This window comes from Pan paniscus, chromosome 13 (assembly GCF_029289425.2).
Source record: "Pan paniscus chromosome 13, NHGRI_mPanPan1-v2.0_pri, whole genome shotgun sequence".
Classification (NCBI taxonomy): Eukaryota; Metazoa; Chordata; class Mammalia; order Primates; family Hominidae; genus Pan; species Pan paniscus.
In genome coordinates, this window is record NC_073262.2 from 44,700,123 (window position 1) to 44,721,220 (window position 21,098).

General features: G+C 39.0%; 1 protein-coding gene and 1 non-coding gene across 6 annotated transcripts in view; one reads left to right on the forward strand and one right to left on the reverse strand.

Annotated features, from left to right (window-relative positions):
• Positions 1-21,098, reverse strand: part of ARHGEF4 (Rho guanine nucleotide exchange factor 4) — a 206,915-nt gene that overhangs the window by 101,452 nt on the left and 84,365 nt on the right. For 3 of the 5 annotated variants that reach the window (XM_055109386.2, XM_055109385.1, XM_057301585.1), the window contains one exon: positions 14,578-14,883. In XM_055109386.2, coding sequence (XP_054965361.1) covers positions 14,578-14,883 — 306 coding nt within the window. The remainder of the gene's footprint in view (positions 1-14,577; positions 14,884-21,098) is intronic. The other 2 variants (XM_057301584.1, XM_055109387.2) reach the window with 1 other exon arrangement.
• On the forward strand, positions 15,951-16,073 carry LOC112439173 (small Cajal body-specific RNA 4). The gene has a single exon (XR_003027472.1). It is a non-coding gene; the product is annotated as a small Cajal body-specific RNA 4 (non-coding RNA).

Genomic DNA, 21,098 nt, shown 5'->3' on the forward strand with positions numbered 1-21,098 from the left:
GCTTCATTAAAATACAACTCACAAAATCCGTGACATCTCCTAATTATGAAGCAGACACTGCCCTTCAGACAGTAAGGACCACTGTTGGCTGTGGCTTTGGGATGACCAGGGATATAAGCCTTTTCTGTATCATCCCATTGTCCAGAGATAAACCTGGCCCCTCTTGATTTTTTTCTACCTTATGAAGTTATTGTATTAACTTAAAAATTGTGGTATGTATTCAAATAAATGCTTGTTCCCTTACTTTTTGCTTTTGTATTCCTCATACTATTAAGCAAACAGTGCTTAGAAAATTCTTTTAGTGATTTCCAGAAACATCAATATACAAACAATGATAAAGACGGAGTTGCACACTTCACCCCATCCATTTGAACACAACTAAAAACCTTGGGGAGAGTGTATAGATCAGCCGTTTGAGGACTCTAGAGGGAAACAGCAGCAGGTAGACTGGGGAAGGAAACCAGAATTCGAAGTAACACTGATCCTGTGGTGAGTTTCTTGTTTTGTTGTTCCTGTGGTGTGCCCTGGTCTGAACTCAATACCAGCTTGAAACTGGGCATGGACATAAAGGACTCCAAAAGAAGCCCTCTCAGATCTGAAGAGAGGGAAAAGGGTCCTTAAGGGTATGAGGGAATGAGAGATGTGTATTTGAGTGATGATTTCTCCCACCCTATTCCCCTAGGCAACCTCATTATGGTAATGGCAGTGGTGGTCGTGCAGACATCTAAAATTCTGAGGGACAGGAATCCTCTCTGACCAGAGGAACTGTGGTCCCAAGGGCATGGGAGAGAATCCTTGTTTCTTTTTTCTATCTCTGTCTCCCTGCCACTTGGTTTCAGAGGCAGACACAGTTGCAGGAAGTGTATGGCAGAGGGAAAATGAAAGCCCCAGCTTTCCATCAAGAAAACTAGGAAAGGAGGGCTCCTAGACATCAGGAAGTGCCTAGGAGAATGCCAAGAGGAGGGGTCTCAAGCAGAAGATCCCATAATGCTGTGTATGAGTTCCCGGACTTACCCCCAAGCTGTATGAGTGGATCTGACCCTGAACAGCATATAAGAGTCTTTTGGGAACTGAACCATGGGGTAGAACATATTTCAGGTCCCACAGGGGCCACTGGGTGATCCACATTATCCAAGTGGCACTGCAAACATCTTAAAACCTGAACTGACAAACTGACATAAGAAACAGCCCCTGAAGGCCAGTAAGAACTTGCAGCCTGAACTTAACTGGGTCAACTGCTTAAAAAACTTAATAATCATTATTATCCATAGGAACTAAACAAGGCCCAGAGTCTCATAACATAACATTTAAGATGCCCAGAATACAATCGAAAATTACCTGACACACAAAGAACTATGAGATCTCAATAACTTTTAAGGGAAAAGATAGTCAACAATGGCAACACCAAGATGACACAGTTGTTGGAATTATCAGAAAAAGACTTTAAAGCAGCTCTTATATCACCATGCTCTAAGAAGTAAGGGTGAACACTTTTGACATAAATGAAAAATAATAGCAGATAAATAGATAAAAAATAAAGCGGAGATGTTAGTAATGAAAAATATAAAATAACTAAAATAAAATCCAGTGGCAGAGTACAATTATAAAATGAGATGAAAAAGGAAAGAATCAGTAAGCATGTAAATAGCTCAACAGAAATTATCCAATTGAAGAACAGAGAGAAAAGGTTAGGGGGAAAAAATCCCAATAGAACTTCAGGGACCTGTGTGACAACAACAAAGGTCTAACACTCTGTCATCAGAGTTCCAGAAGGAGAAGGGAGTGCAGTGCAGAACAATATCAAGAATAATTTCTGAAAACATCCCAAATATGATTCAAAACATTAACTTACAGACACAAGAGCCCAGCAAACTGCAAGCTGAAAAATCCAAGGAAATCAATGCCCAGAGACATCATATACTGCTGAAAATTAGAGACAATGAAAAAAATCTTAAAGCAGCCAGAAACCACAACAGATCACACAGAGGGGAACATTCATTTGCATGAATGCAGATTTTTCATGGAGGCCAGAAAGAAGTGGAATAATATTTGCAAAGTGCTAAATCACTGTCAACCCAAAAATCTATATCCAGCAAAAGTATGTTCAGGAATGAAGGTAAAATAAGAACATTATCACATGGAGAAAAACTAAGAGAAGTCATAGCCAGTATACCTATTCTAAAGCAATGTTAAAGGAAGATCTTTATACAAAAGGAAAATGATACCAGAGGGAAACTTTGAACTTCAGAAATGAAGGAAGAGCAACAGAAATAATAAATAGCTGGGTAAATATAACACACCATTTTTCTCCTCTTAAGTTTTAAAAAATATTTGACAGTTAAACACAAAATTATAATATTATCTAATGCAGTTTTCAATGTATGCAGATTTAATATACATGACAACAACAACATAAAGGAGGAGGTTAAAGGAACCTATGGGATGGAAGATGTCTACATTCCTTCCACTCCAAGTGGGAAAATACTAATTCTAACTAGACGGAAATGTTAAGAATGTATGTTAATTCCTAGAGTTACTAAAAAAACCTATACAAAGAAATATATTTAAAAGCTCAATAACTAAGTTAAAATGGAGAACTAAAAAATACCCAAATAATCCAAAAGGAAACAGAGCAATGCAAATCAGAGAACAGAAAATGAATGATAACATGGTAAACCTAAATCCAAACCATCAATAAATACATTAAGTTTGAATACTCAAAGCACATAATCAGAAAAACAAATATTAAAATAATTAAGGAAAGAACATCTAACAATATGCTATCTACAAGAAACCTACTTTCAAAATAATGATAAAGGCAGGTAGAAAGTAAAAGGGTGAAAAACGATACCACACAAGTACTAATCAAAAAGAAAATGTGAATGGCTATATTAATATCAGACAAAACCAATTTCAGAGCAAGGAAAATTACCAAGGACACAGAAGAACATAACATCATAAGAGTGAATTCACCAAAAAGACATATAATCCTAGATGTCCATGCATCTAACCACAGACATTCAAAATATATGAAGCAAAAATTTAAAGGAAAAATGGAAAATTTGCAATGATTCATTTCTGATTGGAAACTTCAGCACTTTTATCACAGTAATCAATAGAATAGACAAAAACAAGGTAATAAACAAAAACAAGGTAATAGACAAAGTGAGCAACACCATCAACCAACTGGAACTAATTGACATTTGTAGAATAGCCATCCAACAATAGCAGAATACCCATAATTTTCAAGTGCACATGGAACATTCACCAAGAGAGGCTATATCCTTGGTGATAATCATAATAATGAAATTTAAAAAAAGTTTGAAAGTATGAAATCATACAAAGTATGTTTCTCTATCACAATGGAATTAAACTATAAATCAGTAATAGAAAGGTAATTCTATTATTTTTCTTAAAAACGAAATCCTAATTTAGAAATTAACACACTTCCAAAATAAAAACTGCACCGTAGTTCCAGTGACTGCTTTGAAAACAGTGACCTAGTGCTCTGATTCACTCAACGTATGTGTTATTATTCCTGCTGTTCTAACCCTTGTTTGTTATACCATATTATTACTTGCTTCTTTTCATACTTTTTTCGGAATTATACCTGCAGTTGATCTTTTTGTGTTTACATAAAAATATGGTTTATGTATATCTGAGTAGTTGAAACTAGTAGAAACTACCAAACCAGCCAGGCGTGGTGGCTCATGCCTGTAATCCCAGCACTTTGGGAGGCTGAGGTGGGTGGATCACGAGGTCAGGAGATCGAGACCATCCTGGCTAACACGGTGAAACCCTGTCTCTACTAAAAATACAAAAAATTAGCCGGGCGTGGTGGCGGGTTCCTGTAGTCCCAGCTACTCAGGAGGCTGAGGCAGGAGAATGGCATGAACCCGGGAGGAGGAGGTTGCAATGAGCTGGTATCACGCCACTGCACTCCAGCCTGGGTGACAAAGCAAGACTCCGTCTCAAAAAAAAAAAAAAAAGAAAAAAGAAAAAAAAAACTACCAAACCATATTTGACTCAACTAGTCAAATATACTCAACTAGTATATAATCTCTATTTTCTATTAAATTATCAGGAATTATCTCTAGGCCTCCAAACCTTTTACAATCAAAGAATCTTAGGCTTGGAATCCTCTCAAAATCTACTTTAATCCTGCTTAAAGGGAAACTGGACCCTGTACACGTATTCATGCAGGCCACATCACATTTTATTTTTTTAAATAGTCACTTAAGCTTGTGACTACAGTTGACTCTTGAACAACATGGGTTTGAACTGCATGGGTTTACTTATACATGGATTTTCTTCCACTTCTGCCACTTCTGAGACAAGACCAACTGCTCCTCTCCTTCCTCCTCCTTAGCCTATGGAATGTGAAGATGATGAGGATGAAGACCTTTATGACAACCCGCTTCCAGTGAGTAAACAGTAAATATATTTTCTCTTCCCTCTGATTTTCTTAACATTTTCTCTTTCTCTAGCTTACTTTATTGCAACAATACTATATATACTACTTATAATATCTTACAACATACAAAATAAGTGTTAGACTGTTTATATTATCAACAAGGCTTCTGGTCAACAGTAGGCTATTAATAGTTAAATTTTTCAGGAGACAAAAATTATACATGGAGCTGAGTATGGTGGCTCACACCTGTAATCCTAGAACTTTTGGAGGCCGAGGTGGGCAGATCACCTGAGCTCAGGAGTTTGAGACCAGCCTGGCGAACATGGTAAAATCCTGTCTCTACTAAAAATACAAAAATTAGCCAGGCGTGGTGGCATGCACCTGTAATCCTAGCTACTCGGGAGGCTGAGGCAGAATTGCTTGAACCCAGGAGGTGGAGGTTGAAGTGAGCTGAGATCATGCCACTGCACTCCAGCCTGGGGAACAGAGCAAGACTCCATCTCAAAAAAAAAGAAAAAAATTATAAATGGATTTTCGGCTGTGTGGGTGGTTGGTACCCCTAACCCCTGCATGGTTTAAGGGCCAACTGAATATCCGTTTGACAAAACGCTTTCTCAGGTCATTTCTCATATGGGTTACTTAAACATTCTCTAAGTCTTCCCTTCTTGTTCTACAGCAAATTTATCATGCCATTTTTATGTTAAAAATCATAAAAGGCTGCCTGCTGCTTATAGAATAAAGTAAAGATCGATTGGCATGGAGCCCAGAGTTCCTCCAATACTGTTTTCTGACTACTGTAACAACTCTTGCCATCCATCTCTCTACCACCAGGCACCTGCTCACTACTTCCCTGATACTCCATGAATTTTCATACTACCGTCTGAGGTCAGGAGATCGAGACCATCCTGGCTAACATGGTGAAATCCCGTCTCTACTAAAAATACAAAAAATTAGTCGGGCATGGTGGCAGGCACCTGTAGTCCCAGCTATTCGGGAGGCTGAGGCAGGAGAATGTCGTGAACCTGGAAGGCAGAGGTTGCAGTGATGTTGCTATCCCCTCTATTTGAACTACGCTTCCCTGCTGAAACTTTATCCATTCTTAGGGAAGTGTCTCCTTTTATGCAAAATATTTCCTTATGTTCCATCTACACAGAATTACCCACCTCCTCCTCTCTGTTAACAGTATTTTGTTGATATCACTGTAGCACCTGTATTGTTGTATAATTACTATACAAATCTTAGTACCTGGAAGTGGGATACAGCTATAACAAACACCTACAAATTTGGAAGTGACTTTGGAATTGGGCAGTAGGCAGAGGCTGGAAGAAAAGAAATAAAAAGAATACACACTAGAAAGGAAGAAATACCCCCTGCCCCCCATTTTAAGGTGATATGGTTGCTTACATAGATAGTTTCCAGTAATCTATAAAAAACAACTACATTTGAACTAACAAATGAATTCAGCAGAGTCACAGGATACAATATCAACACATAAAAATCAATCGCATTTCCATATACTAGAAATCAACTTGTGGAAAATGAAATTTAAAACACAATATTTGTAATAGTTCCTAGGAAAATTAAATACAAAAGGATACATTTTAAAAATGCAGAGGATCTGTATGCAGAAAATTACAAAATTCTGACAAAAGAAGTTAAAGAAAACCTAAATAAATGAAAAGATACACCTGTATTCTTGTGTTGGGAGACAAAACATAATGAAGATGACTGTTTCCCATAAATTAATTTATAGGTTTTCTGCAGTCTCATCAGATTCTCAGCAACGCATTTGTAGACAAGACAAACTTATTTTCATATTTATTATTGGAAGGAACTAGCCATGGAACATGTAAAACAATGTTGAAAAAAAAGAAATATAGTGGAAGGACTCCATCTAATCAACATGAAGGCTCAGTACATAGCTTTGAAGATCAAGACAGTGTGGCACTGGTGGAAGCATAGACACATGGATTGACAGTACCAAACAGAGAGCCTAGAAACAGGCATAAGTATATCCAACTGATTTCTGGCAAAGGTGCAAAAGTGATTCAGTGAGGAATAATAACTCTTTTCAACAAGTGGTCCAACAGTATCCACAGGCAAAAAAAGAAAAAAAGAAAAGAAGAAAAGAAACTTCACCTAAAGCCCACAACTTATGCAGCCATAAGAAAGAATGAGATAATTTCCTTTTGCAGCAACATGGTTGCAACTGGAGGCCATTATCCTAGGGAAACTGACACAGGAACAGACAACCAAATACCACATGTTCTCACTCATAAGTGGGAGCTAAACATTGAGTACATATGGACACAAAGAAGACAACAACAGATTCTGAGGCCTACTTGAGGGTGGAGGGCAGGAGAGGGTGAGGACTGAAAAACTACCCATCCAGTACTATACTTATTACCTTGGTGACAAAATAATCTGTACACCAAACCCTTGCAACACGCAATTTACCTATATAACAAACCTGCCCATGTACCCCTGAACCTAAAATGAAAGTCAAAAAATTAACTGGAAATCAATCACAAACTTAAATGTGAAAAGTACAATGATGAAACTTTAGAAAAAACAGAAGAAAATCTTTGAGACTTAGGGGTCACTGAAGAGTTTTTAGACATGATGCCAAAAGCACATCCATAAACGAAAAAAATTGATTAAGTAGACTTCAACAACATTTAAAAATTTGTTCTGTGAAGACCCTGGTAAGAAGATGAAAAAACAAGCTACAGACTAGGTGATAATGTTTGTAAACCACAAATTCAACAAAGGACTAATATCTGGAATATGAATATATATAATACACAGACACATATACACTCTGTCTCTCAAAGACCAACATTAAAAAAATGCCTTGCCTTACCTCTCAATTGTTTGAGGGGAGAAAATGAAAAGGCTGTCCAGTTAGAAAGTGGATAAGAGAATAGAAAAGACATTTCACCTAAACTGTTGTACCAATGGCAAATATGCACACGAAAATATTTTCTACATTATTGCGCCTTAGAACCCAACCATTTCCAAAATGAGTTATCACTACACCACTATTACTATTATGGTAAAAATTTAAAAGTAGCAAAAAAACAAATGCTGATAAGAATGCTGAGAAACTGGATCATGCAAACATTACTGGTGGGAATGTAAAATGGTACAGCCCTCTCGAAAATAATGTGGAAGATTCTTATCAAACTAAACAGACAACTATCATATGACCCAACAATTGTACTCTTGGGCATTTACCCTAGAGAAATGAAAACATATGTTATTAAACATATTATTTATAATAGCCCAAACCTGGAAACAATCTAGATGTCTTCGAATAGGTGAATGATTAAACAAGTTGTTGTACATCCAGGCCACGGAATACTGTCAGCAACATACATGCAGCCACTTTCTTGCCACATTATAATATTCAAGATGCCCAGTTTTCAACAAAAAATTATGATACAAAGGCTGGGTGCAGTGGCTTATGCCTGTAATCCCAGCACTTTGGGAGGCCGAGGTGGACAGATCACGAGGTCAGGAGATCAAGACCATCCTGGCTAACACGGTGAAACCCCATCTCTACTAAAAATACAAAAAATTAGCCGGGCATGGTGGCGAGTGCCTATAGTCCCAGCAACTTGTGAGGCTGAGGCAGGAGAATGGTGTGAATCCAGGAGGCAGAGCTTGCAGTGAGCTGAGATCGCACCACTGCACTCCCGTCTGGGTGACAGAGCGACACTCTGTCTCAAAAAAAAAAAAAAAAAATTATGATACAAAGACACAAGAAAGTATGGCCCACTCAGGGAAAGAAAAGAAATGAACAAGAACAATCCCTGAGAAAGCACAGGGTCTTCTTACTAGACAAAGACTCTAATCAACTGTTTTAAATATGCTTAAAGAGCTAAGTGAAACAAAAACCACTAAAGGAACCAAAAGAATGATGTCTCATCAAATGGAATACCAATAAAGAGAAAGTATTAAAAAAACAGGTAAAAGTTCTGGAGTTGAAAAGTACAATAACTAAAATTCAATGTAACATGTCTGAGTAGGCAGAAAAAAGAATCAGTGGATTTGAAGACGGCCGATTGAGATTTTCCAATATGAAGGAAAGAAGCATGGAGAAAATTAACAGAACCTGAGAAGCATGAAGAAAATTAACAGAACCTAGGGCACCATCAAGCACACCAACATACCTATAATGGAATCTCAAAAGAAAGAGAGAAAGCCCAGACACAGTGGCTCACACCTGTAATCCCAGCACTTTGGGAGGCCGAGGGGGGAAGATCACCTGAGGTCAGAAGTTCAAGACAAGCCTGACCAACATGGAGAAACCCCATCTCTACTAAAAATAGAAAAAAAATTAGCCAGGCCTGGTGGTGCATGCCTGTAATCCCAGCTACTTGGGAGGCTGAGGCAGGAGAATTGCTTGAACTTAGGAGGTGGTGGTTGCGGTAAGCCAAGATTGCACCATCGTGCTCCAGCCTGGGCAACAAGAGTGAAATTCCATCTCAAAAAAAAAAAAAAAAAAAAGAAAAAAGAAAAAAAAAAAGAAAGAAAGAGAGAAAATGATCAGAAAGACTTTTTGAAGAAATAATTGTGGAAAATTCCTAAATTTGGTAAAGTACATGAATCTACACATCCAAGAAGCTCAGTGAACTCAATGATGGATAAACATAAAGACTTACACTGAGACACATTGGAACAAAATAGCTGAAAGCCAAAGACAAAAAGTGAATCTTGAAATCAGCAATAGAGAAGTAATTCACCATGTACAAGGGATTCTGAATAAGATTAACAGCTGATTTCTCCTCAGAAACCAAGGAGGCCAGAGGCAGTGGGATGACACATATAAAAAGAGGGAAAGAAAAAAAAGGTTCAGCAGAAGTTATATATCTGGGAAAACTGTACTTCAAAAATGAATGGAAAAATTATCCCATGCAACTAATAACCAAAAGAGAGCTGGAATGTCTATACCAGCACCAGACAAAATAGATTTTAAGTTGAAAACTGCTACAAAGAAAAAGAAATACATTATAGATTGATTAAAAAGTCAGTTCATCAAGAAGATATAACAATTACAAACATATGTACCTACAAACTGAGCAACAAAAATCGACAGAAATCATGTGAGAAATAGTTCTGCAATAATAGTTGGAGACTTCAACACCCTTCCAATAATAAATGGACATAAGGTCAGTGAGGAAATAGAGGTCTTGAATAATACTATAAACCAATTAAAACTAACAGACATATACAGAACACTAAACCAAACAACAACAGAATACACATTCTTCTCCAGTACACATGGAACATTCTCCAGAAAAGACCATAAGTCTTTTACAGAAAACAAGTTTCAGTAGATTTTTTTTTTTTGAGGTGGAGTTTCACTCTTGTTGCCCAGGCTGGAATGCAATGGCATGATCTTGGCTCACTGCAACCTCTGCCTCCCGGTTTCAAGCAATTCTCCTGCCTTAGCCTCCCGAGTAGCTGGGATTATAGGCATGCACCACCACGCCCAGCTGATTTTGTATTTTAGTAGAGACTGGGTTTCACCAGGTTGGTCAGGCTGGTCTCGAACTCCTGACCTCAAGTGATCTACCTGCCTTAGCCTCCCAAAGTGCTGGGATTACGTGCATGGCCACCATGCCTGGCCAGTAAATTTTAAAAGACTGAATTCATATGAAGTATCTTTTCTGATTGCAATGTAATGACACTAGATGTCAATAGGAGAATGGAAAATTCACAAATATGTGGAAATTAATACAATATTAAACAGCCAGTGAGTCAAAGAAGAAATCATAAGATTTCACAAAAAAGAAAAGAAGAAATCACAAAATTAGAAAATACTGTGAGATGAATGAAAACAAAAACACAACCTATCAATGCTTATGGATGCAGTGAACGCTATGCTGAGAGGGAACTTTCTAGTTGTAAAAGCCTAAATTAAAAAAGAATTTCTCAAATCAATAGTCTAATTTTACATTTTTAGTCTAATTTAACAAGAAAAAGAAGCACAAACTAACCCCAAAGCTAATAGATGGAAGAAAATAATAAAGATGAAAGTAGAGACACATTAAATATAGTAATAGAAAAACAACAGAGGCCAGGTGCAGTGGCTCATGCCTGTAATCCCAGCACTTTGGGAGGCTGAGGTGGGCAAACCACTTGAGCCCAGGAGTTGGAGACCAGCCTGGGCAACATGGTGAAACCCTGTCTCTACCAAAAATACCAAATACCAGTCCCATAACTCAGTCTCTAAATAAATAAATAAATGAATAAATAGATAAAAAATTAAAAATGTGATAAAAATAAGAAAAATAATAGAGAAAATCAAGACAACCAAAAACAGATTCTATGAAAAGACTAATAAAATTGATAAGCATTTAGCTACACTGAGGAAAAAAAGAGAGAAAATACAAATTACTAAAATTAGAAATGAGAGTGGAGGCATTACTACTGATGTTACAGAAATTTAAAAGGATTATAAGAAAACACTATGGACAACTGTATATCAACAGATTAGATAATGTAGATAAAATGGAGAAATTCTTAAGAAAAACACAAGCCAAATGACTCAATAAGAAATACAAACTTTGGCCGGGTACAGTGGCTCATGCCTGTTATCCCAGCACTTTGGGAGGCTGAGGCGGGCAGATCACTTGAAGTCAAGAGTTCGAGACCAGCCTGGCCAACATGGTGAAACCCTGTCTCTATCAAAAAATACAAAAATTAACCGTGCATGGCAGTGCATGCCTGGAGTCCCAGGTACTCAGGAGGCTGAAGCAGGAGAATCACCTGAACCCAGGAGGTGGAGGTTGCAGTGAGTCAAGATCATGCTGCTGCACTCTAGCCTGTGTAACAGAGTGAGACTCCATCTCAAAACAAAACAAAACAAGAAGAAATATAAACTCTTAACAGGTCTATGACAAGTAAAGAATTGTTTTTTCACCAACCTGACGCTAAAAGAAAAGAAAAAAGAATTGAATCAGTAATCAGAAACCCCACAACAAAGAAAAGCCCAGGACCAGAAAGCTTCACTGGTGAACTATACAAGATATTTAAAGAAGAATCTTTCTCAAATGCTTTCAAAAAATAGAAGAGGAGAGAGCACTTCCTAACTCATTCTATAAGACCAGAATCACTCTGATACCAAAGCCAGAGAAAAACATCACAAGAAAAGAAAACTGCAGATGAATACATATTCAATGTAATATACCACATTAATAGGTCAAAGAAAACATGTATGATTATCTCAGTTGATGCAGAAAAACCGTCATCAAAATTGATCATGCACTTAAAAAACCCAGCACCCTTTCATGATAAAAACACTAGAAATAGAAACGAACTTCCTTAACATGATAAAACGGCATTTGTGAAAAACACACAGCTAACATCATACACAATAGTGAAAGGCTGAAAGCTTTAATCCTAAAACCAAGAAGACAAGGACACCCCATTTCACCACTTCTGCTCAACATTGTTATGTAAATTCTACCCAGAGCAAGTAAGGGATAAAAGAGAAATCAAAGGCATCTAAACTGGAATGGAAGAAGTAAAATAATCTATTTTTATAAATGATGAAATCTTATACATAGAAATTTCCAAAGAATCCACAAAAATATTATTATAGCTAATAAATGAATTCAGCGACGTTTCAGGATATAGGATCAATAAACAAAAATCAATTGTATTTTTATGCTCAAGCAATGGATAATCCCAAAATGAAGCTTTTAAAAATTTCCATTTATGATGTCATCAAAAAGAACAAAATACTTAGGAAACATTTTAACCAAGGATGTGCAAGACTTTTTACATGAAAACTACAAAACACTGCTGAAAGCAATTCAAGAACACCTCCCAAAAACGGAAAGACACCCAGTGTTCATGGATTTGAAGACTTAATATTATTAATATGGCACTACTCTCCCAAGTGATCTACAGATTGAACGCAATCCTATGGAAATCCCAAGGGCCTTTATTTTTTTGCAGAACTGGAAATTATAAGATTCATATGAAATTGCAAGGTCCAACAAAAAGCCAAAACAATTTTGAAAAAGAACAAAGAAGACTCTCACATTCCAATTTCAAAACTTATTATAAAACTATGATAATCAAAACAATGTGGTACTGACATAAAGACAGACATATAAGTTAATAGGATAGAATTGAGAGTCAAAAATACACCCACACATCTAAGGTAATTTGACTTTTTTTTTTTTTTTTGAGACAGGGTCTCACTCTGTCACCCAGGCTGGAGTGCAGTGGTGCAGTCTTGGCTCACTGTGACCTCTGCCTCCCAGGTTCAAGCGATTCTCCCACCTCAACCTCCCGAGTAGCTGGGAGTACAGGTGCGTGCCACCACACCGGCTAATTTTTGTATTTTTAGTAGAAACAGGGTTTCACCATGTTGTCCAGGCTGACGTCGAACTCCTGGCCTTAAGTGATCCACCGCCTCGGCTTCCCCAAGTGCTGGGATTACAGATGTGAGCCATTGCGCCTGGCGGGTAAGTTGGTTTTTGACAAGGATGCCAAGACCATTCAGTAAGGGACAGAATAGTCTCTTCAACACATGGTGTTTGGGTAACTACATATCCGCATGGAAAATATTAAAATTGGACCTCTATCTCATACCATACAAAAATTAAATCAAAATGGATCAAAGACCCAAATTTAAAAGCGAAAGGTATAAAACTCTTAGAAAAAAACAGAGGTAAATTTCATTACTTGGATTTGGCAATAGATTCTTAGGTATGACATCAAATGCACAAGCAACAACAAAAAAAAATAGATAAAGTAGATTTCATCAAAATTAAGTACTTATGCATCAATGGGTACCATCAAAAAAGTGAAAGGCACTCTACAGATGGGAGAAAATATTTGTAAATGACATATCTTATAATGGTCTTACATTCAGAATATGTAAAGGATTCCAGGCCAGGCGCGGTGGCTCATGCCTGTAATCCCAGCACTTTGGGAGGCCAAGGCCAGTGGATCACTTGAGGCCAGGAGTTCGAGACCAGCCTGGCCAACATGGTGAAACTCCGTCTTTACTAAAAATACAAAAATTAGGTGGGCATGGTGGCAGGCACCTGTAATCCCAGCTACTCAGAAATGGATGAAGAGCTACTCAGGAATGGATGTATGGATGAACAAAGTGAGACAAGTACTGTATAATCACATAACGAAATGTTACTTAGCCATACAAAGAAATGAAGTATTGATATGTGCTATGACATGGATGAAACATGACGCTAAGTGAAAAACGCCAGTCACAAAAGGTCACGTATTATGTAATTACATTTATATGAAAAATCCAGAATAGGAAGACCCATAGAGACAGGAAGCAGATGAGTATTTCCAGGGTCTGGGGAGGGGAAATGGGGAATAGGGTTTCCTTTAGGGGTGATGAAAATGCCTTGGAGCTGGACAGAGGTGGTGGTCGCAAAATATAGTGAATGAATATACTAAATGCCAATGAATTCTTCACTTTAACATGGTTAATTCTACATTATGTGAATTTCACCTCAGTTTTAAAAAGTGAGTCTTCAAGAATGAGGTGAGACTCAGAGATGTGTACTTCACAAACACTTGATAATAAATATTGCTATTTATAAAGGGAAAAAACAAGAAACTCTTGTCAGAGATTGGGTAAATGGCACGATGTCTACACCATTAATTTACTTTTTAGTAGGCTGTCGGTTTCATGCAAAAAATCATGTTGTCAAAGTGTCCTAGAGACAAAATTGAATGGACAACATAATGACTTTAGTTAATTTGGTTAAGATTGTCTTATTGAAATGTTCTGTGCCTCTGTGAGTGGCAGAGCCAATGCTAGGGCAGTGTCTAATCATGTCGGGCACACAGCAGGCACTCATTAAATGGCAGTCTTCTCTGCACTACTACCTTGCATGGAGCTGGCCACAGGCAGAGACATACTACAGAGAAGGAAGAGGGGGCCCTGGCTTCTGTGGCTCTGGGGAATGCGCTGCTCAGTGTCTCTCTTGCAGGCCCTCGACTGCAGTACTGAGTGTGGCCCAGGCAGCATGCTGTAATCCAAGGGGGCCCAGGGTGACAAGTTACATCTCAGGAGAGTCAGGCGAAAGCTCAGGAAGCAACAGTCAGCTGCAGAGAGAAGGGGATACCAGACCAAGTCTGAGGACTCCTGGCCAGGAGTGGCTTACCTTGACTCCGTCTTTGTGCACTGCCCCTATGTGCAGCCTCCTTTCGACGTGGGCCTGCTTCTGCAACTTCTTTCTCTGTGTCTTCTCCAGCCACAGGTCATCCACGCTGACGGGCGAGCGGTGAGGGATGCCCCTAGGCTGTGAAGGAGCCTCCCCACGCACAGTCTCTGCAGAGATGCAGAGGAGGGCCCATGTCACCATGTCAGTGGTGAAGCAGGGCTTCTGGGCAGGCTCCATGTGGAACGCCTTCTGACTGTGAGAGCAACTGGGCTTCTCACCTGCTGGTTCTTCCCAGGGCATGTGGTTCTGGAGAGCAGAGAGAACGGGTCAGGGGTCAGAGGTCAAAGGACATATCAACTGGGAACACGCTGTCCTTCCTCTGCCCAGTTCCTTTTGGGTATAACACTATGTTTTGGTTAATTTTCAAAGTACAGAGTCCAGTGAAATACTTTGTTCACAGTCATTTTGGAAAATGTGAAGATTAGGAACAAAACAAATCTTGTCTCTGTTAAAATGTCTACTTTCAAGAGTATTTTTTTAAAAATCTAGCCTTCTATTTTGATCAAAGAATTAGGCCTTGAAAGTAATTACTGAACTTGGCATGCTCATTAGAAATACTTTTGAAAGGCCAGCAACTGGGGTAAAAGTTCCCGTTTAAACAACATTCCCTTATGAACAAAACTGAAGCAGAAGCACTCTTCCAGAGCCCAGTACCTCTTCTAGCTTGACTCTGATGCTCACTGAAATGCAGGCAAGACTCCACCTCACCCACATTGCCACCACCATCCCTGGTTGCCGTTACGCACCAGGCACCTTAAGGATTTCAAAATAAAATATGTCCCCACTAGCAGAATAGTTAGGCCTGTGTTGGCATCACCAGCATCTCTGTTGTTTGGAATTTGCCACTGGGAGAAGAAACCCTTTTCTTCACACATGTTGTCCAAGCCTAACGATCCCCTATGCCCACCCCATGAACACCTACTTTGTAGCAGCAACCTCTGTGGAATGGCATCCCCAAGCACTCTGTGTGTACTGTTTGCTAAAAACTAAGGTGAAATTTCTTTTAAGTATTTCAAGTCTGCCTTAAAAATGTATCTATGCTGTTGGGAGGCCGAGGCGGGCAGATCACGAGGTCAGGAGATTGAAACTATCCTGGCTAACACAGTGAAACCTCGTCTCTACTAAAAATACAAAAAACTTAGCCAGGTGTGGTGGTGGGCGCCTGTAGTCCCAGCTACTTGGTAGGCTGAGGCAGGAGAATGGCGGGAACCCGGGAGGCAGAGCTTGCAGTGAGCCGAGATTGCGCCACAGCACTCCATCCTGGGCAACAAAGCGAGACTCGGTCTCAAAAAAAAAAATTAAAAAGTATCTATACTGGAGCACTAAGGAGGCTGGGTCTGATGAGGCAAGATTTTGCTGATACATTGCTCCTAGAAAAAAGGGTTGGCAAGAGCAGCCCTGGAGACTCACACGGCTGACTGTTCTACCCAACACTCTACTCCAGTTGTACAGGAGACTGTTTTTGCTATAATTTCTTACTGATATATCAGTTGGAGAAAAGTGGGTATGCTTACTTAATATTGGATCTTGGGTTTTGCCTCTTAAATATCTCTTGCTGAACAGAATATGATGCTTATTTTGTAGGTAAGTACATGGAAAATGAAGTTCTTATTTTAAATTAAGCTCCTCGATAGAGTTTATTTTTATGGTAGAAATTGTAGGGGGTCCTTATTCTGGAAGTGATTAGATGTACTTGGGAGATTACAGTATTTTGCATAAGAATTTTCTACAAGATTAGGATTTAATTATAGATTCTCTGCTTAATCTGAGGTATTCTAAAATTAAAAATGTATACCTATGCATATGTTTACAGTGAAAGAGAGAGAGATGGAGGAAGAGAAACTGGATGGCTGGATAATTATTACATAATGGTTTTGGGGTACAGCCTGGGAAGTAAGACTTTTTCTAGCTCTCCAGGTAATTCTAATGTGTGTCCAAGGTTGCAAACCACTGATCTAATGTGTTTATTTGAGCTCCCAAATATTGCTCTACATTTAAAAACTATTTTCAGCTAGTTCTTTCTCCCCAAGTACCTTGTGGATCAGAAACAGCTGGTTTCTTCTCCCTTAGAAACTCAGAGAACTTAAGCAACTTGCCTCAGAGCAAGTCCTTGCCCAGAGGCACCCAGCTGGATCCTCTGGGCTATGCAGCAACAGATAGACCATACTCCTGGGAATGGGTGAAAAATGGATTTCTGAGCCCTGAGGGAATGGTTGGCAATTTGTGTCTAAAATGCCCTCCAGGGAATTCTGAGGCAAAGCTAGTCTGAGAATTACTGTACTAGACAGACAGATAGATTAGAGAGAGGCAAGGTAGCTCAGGCTGTCCTGGTGGTCCTCATGTGTCCAGGGGAGGGGCCAGAAAGCAGACTTTGGGCTGGGATAATCTGAGTTTGACTAAAGGAACTTTTGTCCTTCGTTGTATTCCCAAAAGAGCAGCATTAAGAAATGATGAGACGATGGTAGATGAGAAAGTTCAAGAAAATCTGGAAAGGGTAAAGTAGATGTAGGAGGGGTAGATGGTGCTGCAGAGCACAGGAAGCTATCTAAAGAAATGCAGATGACTTGGAGTTCGCAGGGAAGGAAGCAGGCAGAGGTTCTGGTTTAAAGTTTCTAAGTGTGACCCTCAGTTAAGGTCCCAGCACAGTCAGCCACGTGACTGTGTATACTCCCCTTTCCATTTCTCCTTCCCTCAAACTGCCAGCCAAGATCAAACACGAGAAACTTACGGTCCTGAATAATTGAACAAGAATCTCCAGCTTGTGGGGACCACAGACTTAACTGGTGAAAGCAGTGGAGAGGTTTGGGATGAAAACAGCATAACAAGAAAACCTGCATGGTGAACAGGGAGCGACTCAGCACCCTGCTTCATTCTTTCCCGGTATAATCCTGTATCTTCTCAATAAGTGACTGGAGGATACCGCTCTGGAGAAACTGACCCACCTCAGAGAAGAGACCTCTAAACATTGACTTATAAAATAAGCAACTTCTCTTTTAAAATCACTTGATAGGAAAGCACACTAGCCAATTAGCTCCACACATGCCCACATAATATCTAAACAGATATTTGGTGTCTTACTCTGAAATAAATATGAAATTCACCCAAAGATTGCTAGGCATTTAGGAAAAACCTTCAACACACTAAAATGACCAAAATAAACAAATAGGGAAAAAAACTAGGAAAGAGAAAATGTAAAGGATAGAAGAAAACTTCAAAATAACTAAAATTAATAACCTGAAGAAGAAAAAAGAAGACACTGAAATCATTAAACAAGAACAGTATGCTATGAAAAAAACAAAACAGGAAACTTCCAATTCTGGACAAGATGGCATAGACACACTTCCTGTTTGTTTCACTAAGCACAGCTAAAAACCTAAGACATTATGTATAAAACAAAGATATGAAAACAAAGACATCTGAATGGTGGAGAGAAGAAAGTAGACCAGCTAGGGATCATAAAATACAAGGAACAACACACCAGGGAGTTCCCTAGGTTTTCTTTTGCCGCATGTATACCACTCATACATGCTTCCTATATGGATGCTGAACAGTCTTGCTGGAGCTGTCACTAGGTCCAGACAGAAAAGCTCCAACAGAAATCTGCATTCTCTAGCTAAAGGACCAGCCTAGCAAGACAGAAAACTTTTAGACAAATGCTCTACTCAAGCCAAACATTAGGTAAAAACCATGCAACACACCCCTGTCTCCCTCACACCCCAGCAAAACCTGAGTGAAGAACTCCCAACCTCACCTGTCATGGGTCACATATGTCCCCGAGCCAAGTGGTGTGAGAGAAGGCTGATGGGAAAGCTTGAACTTTCTTCCCCTGCCAGTGTTAGTGAGGCCCTCCACCATGCTGTCTGTGAAGACAATGTGTGAAGCCAGTCTTCCATCCTCTTCCTGGTGTCAGTGAGGCATTCCTCCCCTGACCTGCTGGGGTAATGCAGGAGAAGGCCTGCTAGAGAGCCAGCACCTTCACCACCAGCTAGCATTCACAAGGCCTCCTGATCCCACTGACAGAGCAGGAGTATCACCATCTTGGACAAGCACCCACCGCCATTCTAAAGTCCACCTTGATCAAAAACTGCCTAAATCTAAAGGGCATCAACCTAATGGCTAAGATCAACATGACCATAAACCACAAATAACGTCTCTGACCAGAAACATTCCAAACCCCTCCCCAACCAGAGACATGCCAACCCCAAGATAACCTCTCCTTCAGCCAGAGAGATGTCAGCCCCAAGATAACCTCCCCTCCAACCAGAGACATTCCAACCCCACCATAAACTTCTCCCCCCAACAGAAATATTCCAAGCCTGTAATAAGCTCTCTCACCAATACATACTCTTAGTCTGTAAGAGAGAGTGCTCCTGACCAAAAAAAAAAAAAAAAAAAAAATCAGCCAGAAGTCCCTCTCAGGTTTATTTTCCAAAATAAACCTGTCTTTGACTGTTGAGCCACTTTTTGTGTTTCTTTCCTCTTTCTTTAACTCTTACACCAAGCTATCGGTGCAAGCTTGTTGTAAAATCTTAACTCTCATCCCTGCCTATTAGTAAATGAAACACCCATCCTTGCATAAGGTGTCAATAGAGGCCAATAAAGGAATGTAGGGTTTCACCCAAACCTGGAAGTAATGAGGTAGTGCCCACCTTCCCACACCAAAGTGGAGTCAGAGGTGGTTTTCCAAAACAAGATTTAAATAAGATACAAAGACTCCACTCCCCAAAATATCCAGAATAAAATAGAAACTCATTAATCATAACAAGAACAGGGAAAATCTCAACTTGAATAAAAAAGAGAGTCAACAGACACCAGCACTGAGAAGACAGAGGTGCAGGAATTATCAAACAAAGATTTTAAAGCAGCCATCATAAAAATGCTTCAACAAGCAATACAAATACTCATGAAACAAATGAAAAATAGAACAGCTCAGAAAATGGAAAATCTTAGCAAAGAAATAGAATATATAAAGAATATCTAACTGGAAATTATAGAATTGAAAAATATAGTGACTGAAATAAAAAGTTCAGTTGATCAGCTTACAGGAGAATGGAGAGGATAAGAGGATCAGTGAACTTGTAGATGGAAGAGACAGAATTATACAATCTGAACAACAGACAGAAAATAGACCAAAGAAAGAAAGAAAGAAAGAAAAGAAAGAAAGAAAGAAAACCAAACAAATAGAGCATCATGGACCTGTGAGACTGCAAAGAAAGATCAAACACTAGATAACTGGAGTCCAAAAGAGAGAGGACAAAGTGGGTTGGGGTGAAAAAGTATTTAAAGAAATAATGCTCAGAATTTCCTAAATTTGGCCAAAGATATAAACCCATAGATTATACTATGCAAAGTCCACATAGTATAAATCCAAAGAAATCCACATGAAGAAGAAACATAAGCAAACTTCTGAAATCTAAGGACAAATAAAAAATATTGAGAGCAGTGAGAGGGTAAAAAGACACCTTCCTTATAAGAGAAAAACATTTTAAAAGGCATCAGACACCTGGAGGCCAGAAGGAAGTGACATTAAACTTTTCAAGTGTCACTTTTCAAGAAAATAACTATTAACTTAGAATCTTTTATCCAGTGAAAATATTCTTCAGTAATGAAGGGAAAATTGAGACATTCTCAAAGAAAGGAAGAATGAGAGAATTTATTGCCTGCAGATCTACCCTTAAAGAATGGCTAAAGGAAGTTCTTGCATTAATTTTTAAATAAACTGTGAGATTTAGGTCAAAGTTTTTCTTTTTTTGCTTTGGATGTCCAAATGCTCCAGCATCGTTTCTCGAAAAGACTATCCATTGAATTGCTTTTGCACCTAAAAATTGGTGGGTATATTTGTGTGGGTCTATTTCTGTGTTCTCTCTTCTTTCCCATTACTCTATGTAATTTTCCCTCCCCCAATACTACATGGTCTTGATTACTTTATGTAATAAGCATGAATTAATATCAATTATTGATTCCCCTCACTTGATTTTTCTTTCTCAAAATTGTTTTAACTATTTTAGGGTATGTATCTCTCCATACAAATTTTAGATTATAAACATTTTAAAGGCTAGAAAATGTTCATTCTCTCTCTCTCTCAGACGCACACACACACACACACACACACACTTAGAACTCCTAAGCAGAAACAGTATGTTGGAACCTTGCCACCAAAGTTAGAACTGTGGCTGGTAGACAGGAAAGCTATCCAGCATTCATTCCATAAAGTGGATATTACATCCAGCAGAGACCTAGGAAATCACCTGGTCCAATCCTTGATAGACAAGGAAACTGGGTCCCAGTGTGGTCTTAACCCAAGGCTCACCGTCAGGTCAGAGTGGGTATTAAAACACTCACAGGAGTTCTGAATTTCCAGTCTCCTCTCATTCCTCTTGCCCAGCCACAGCTATTTCTGTCCTGCTCTCTCTCGGTCTTGGTGTCCTTCCTAAGCCCCTTCAGCCAGGGTCGTGATCCTG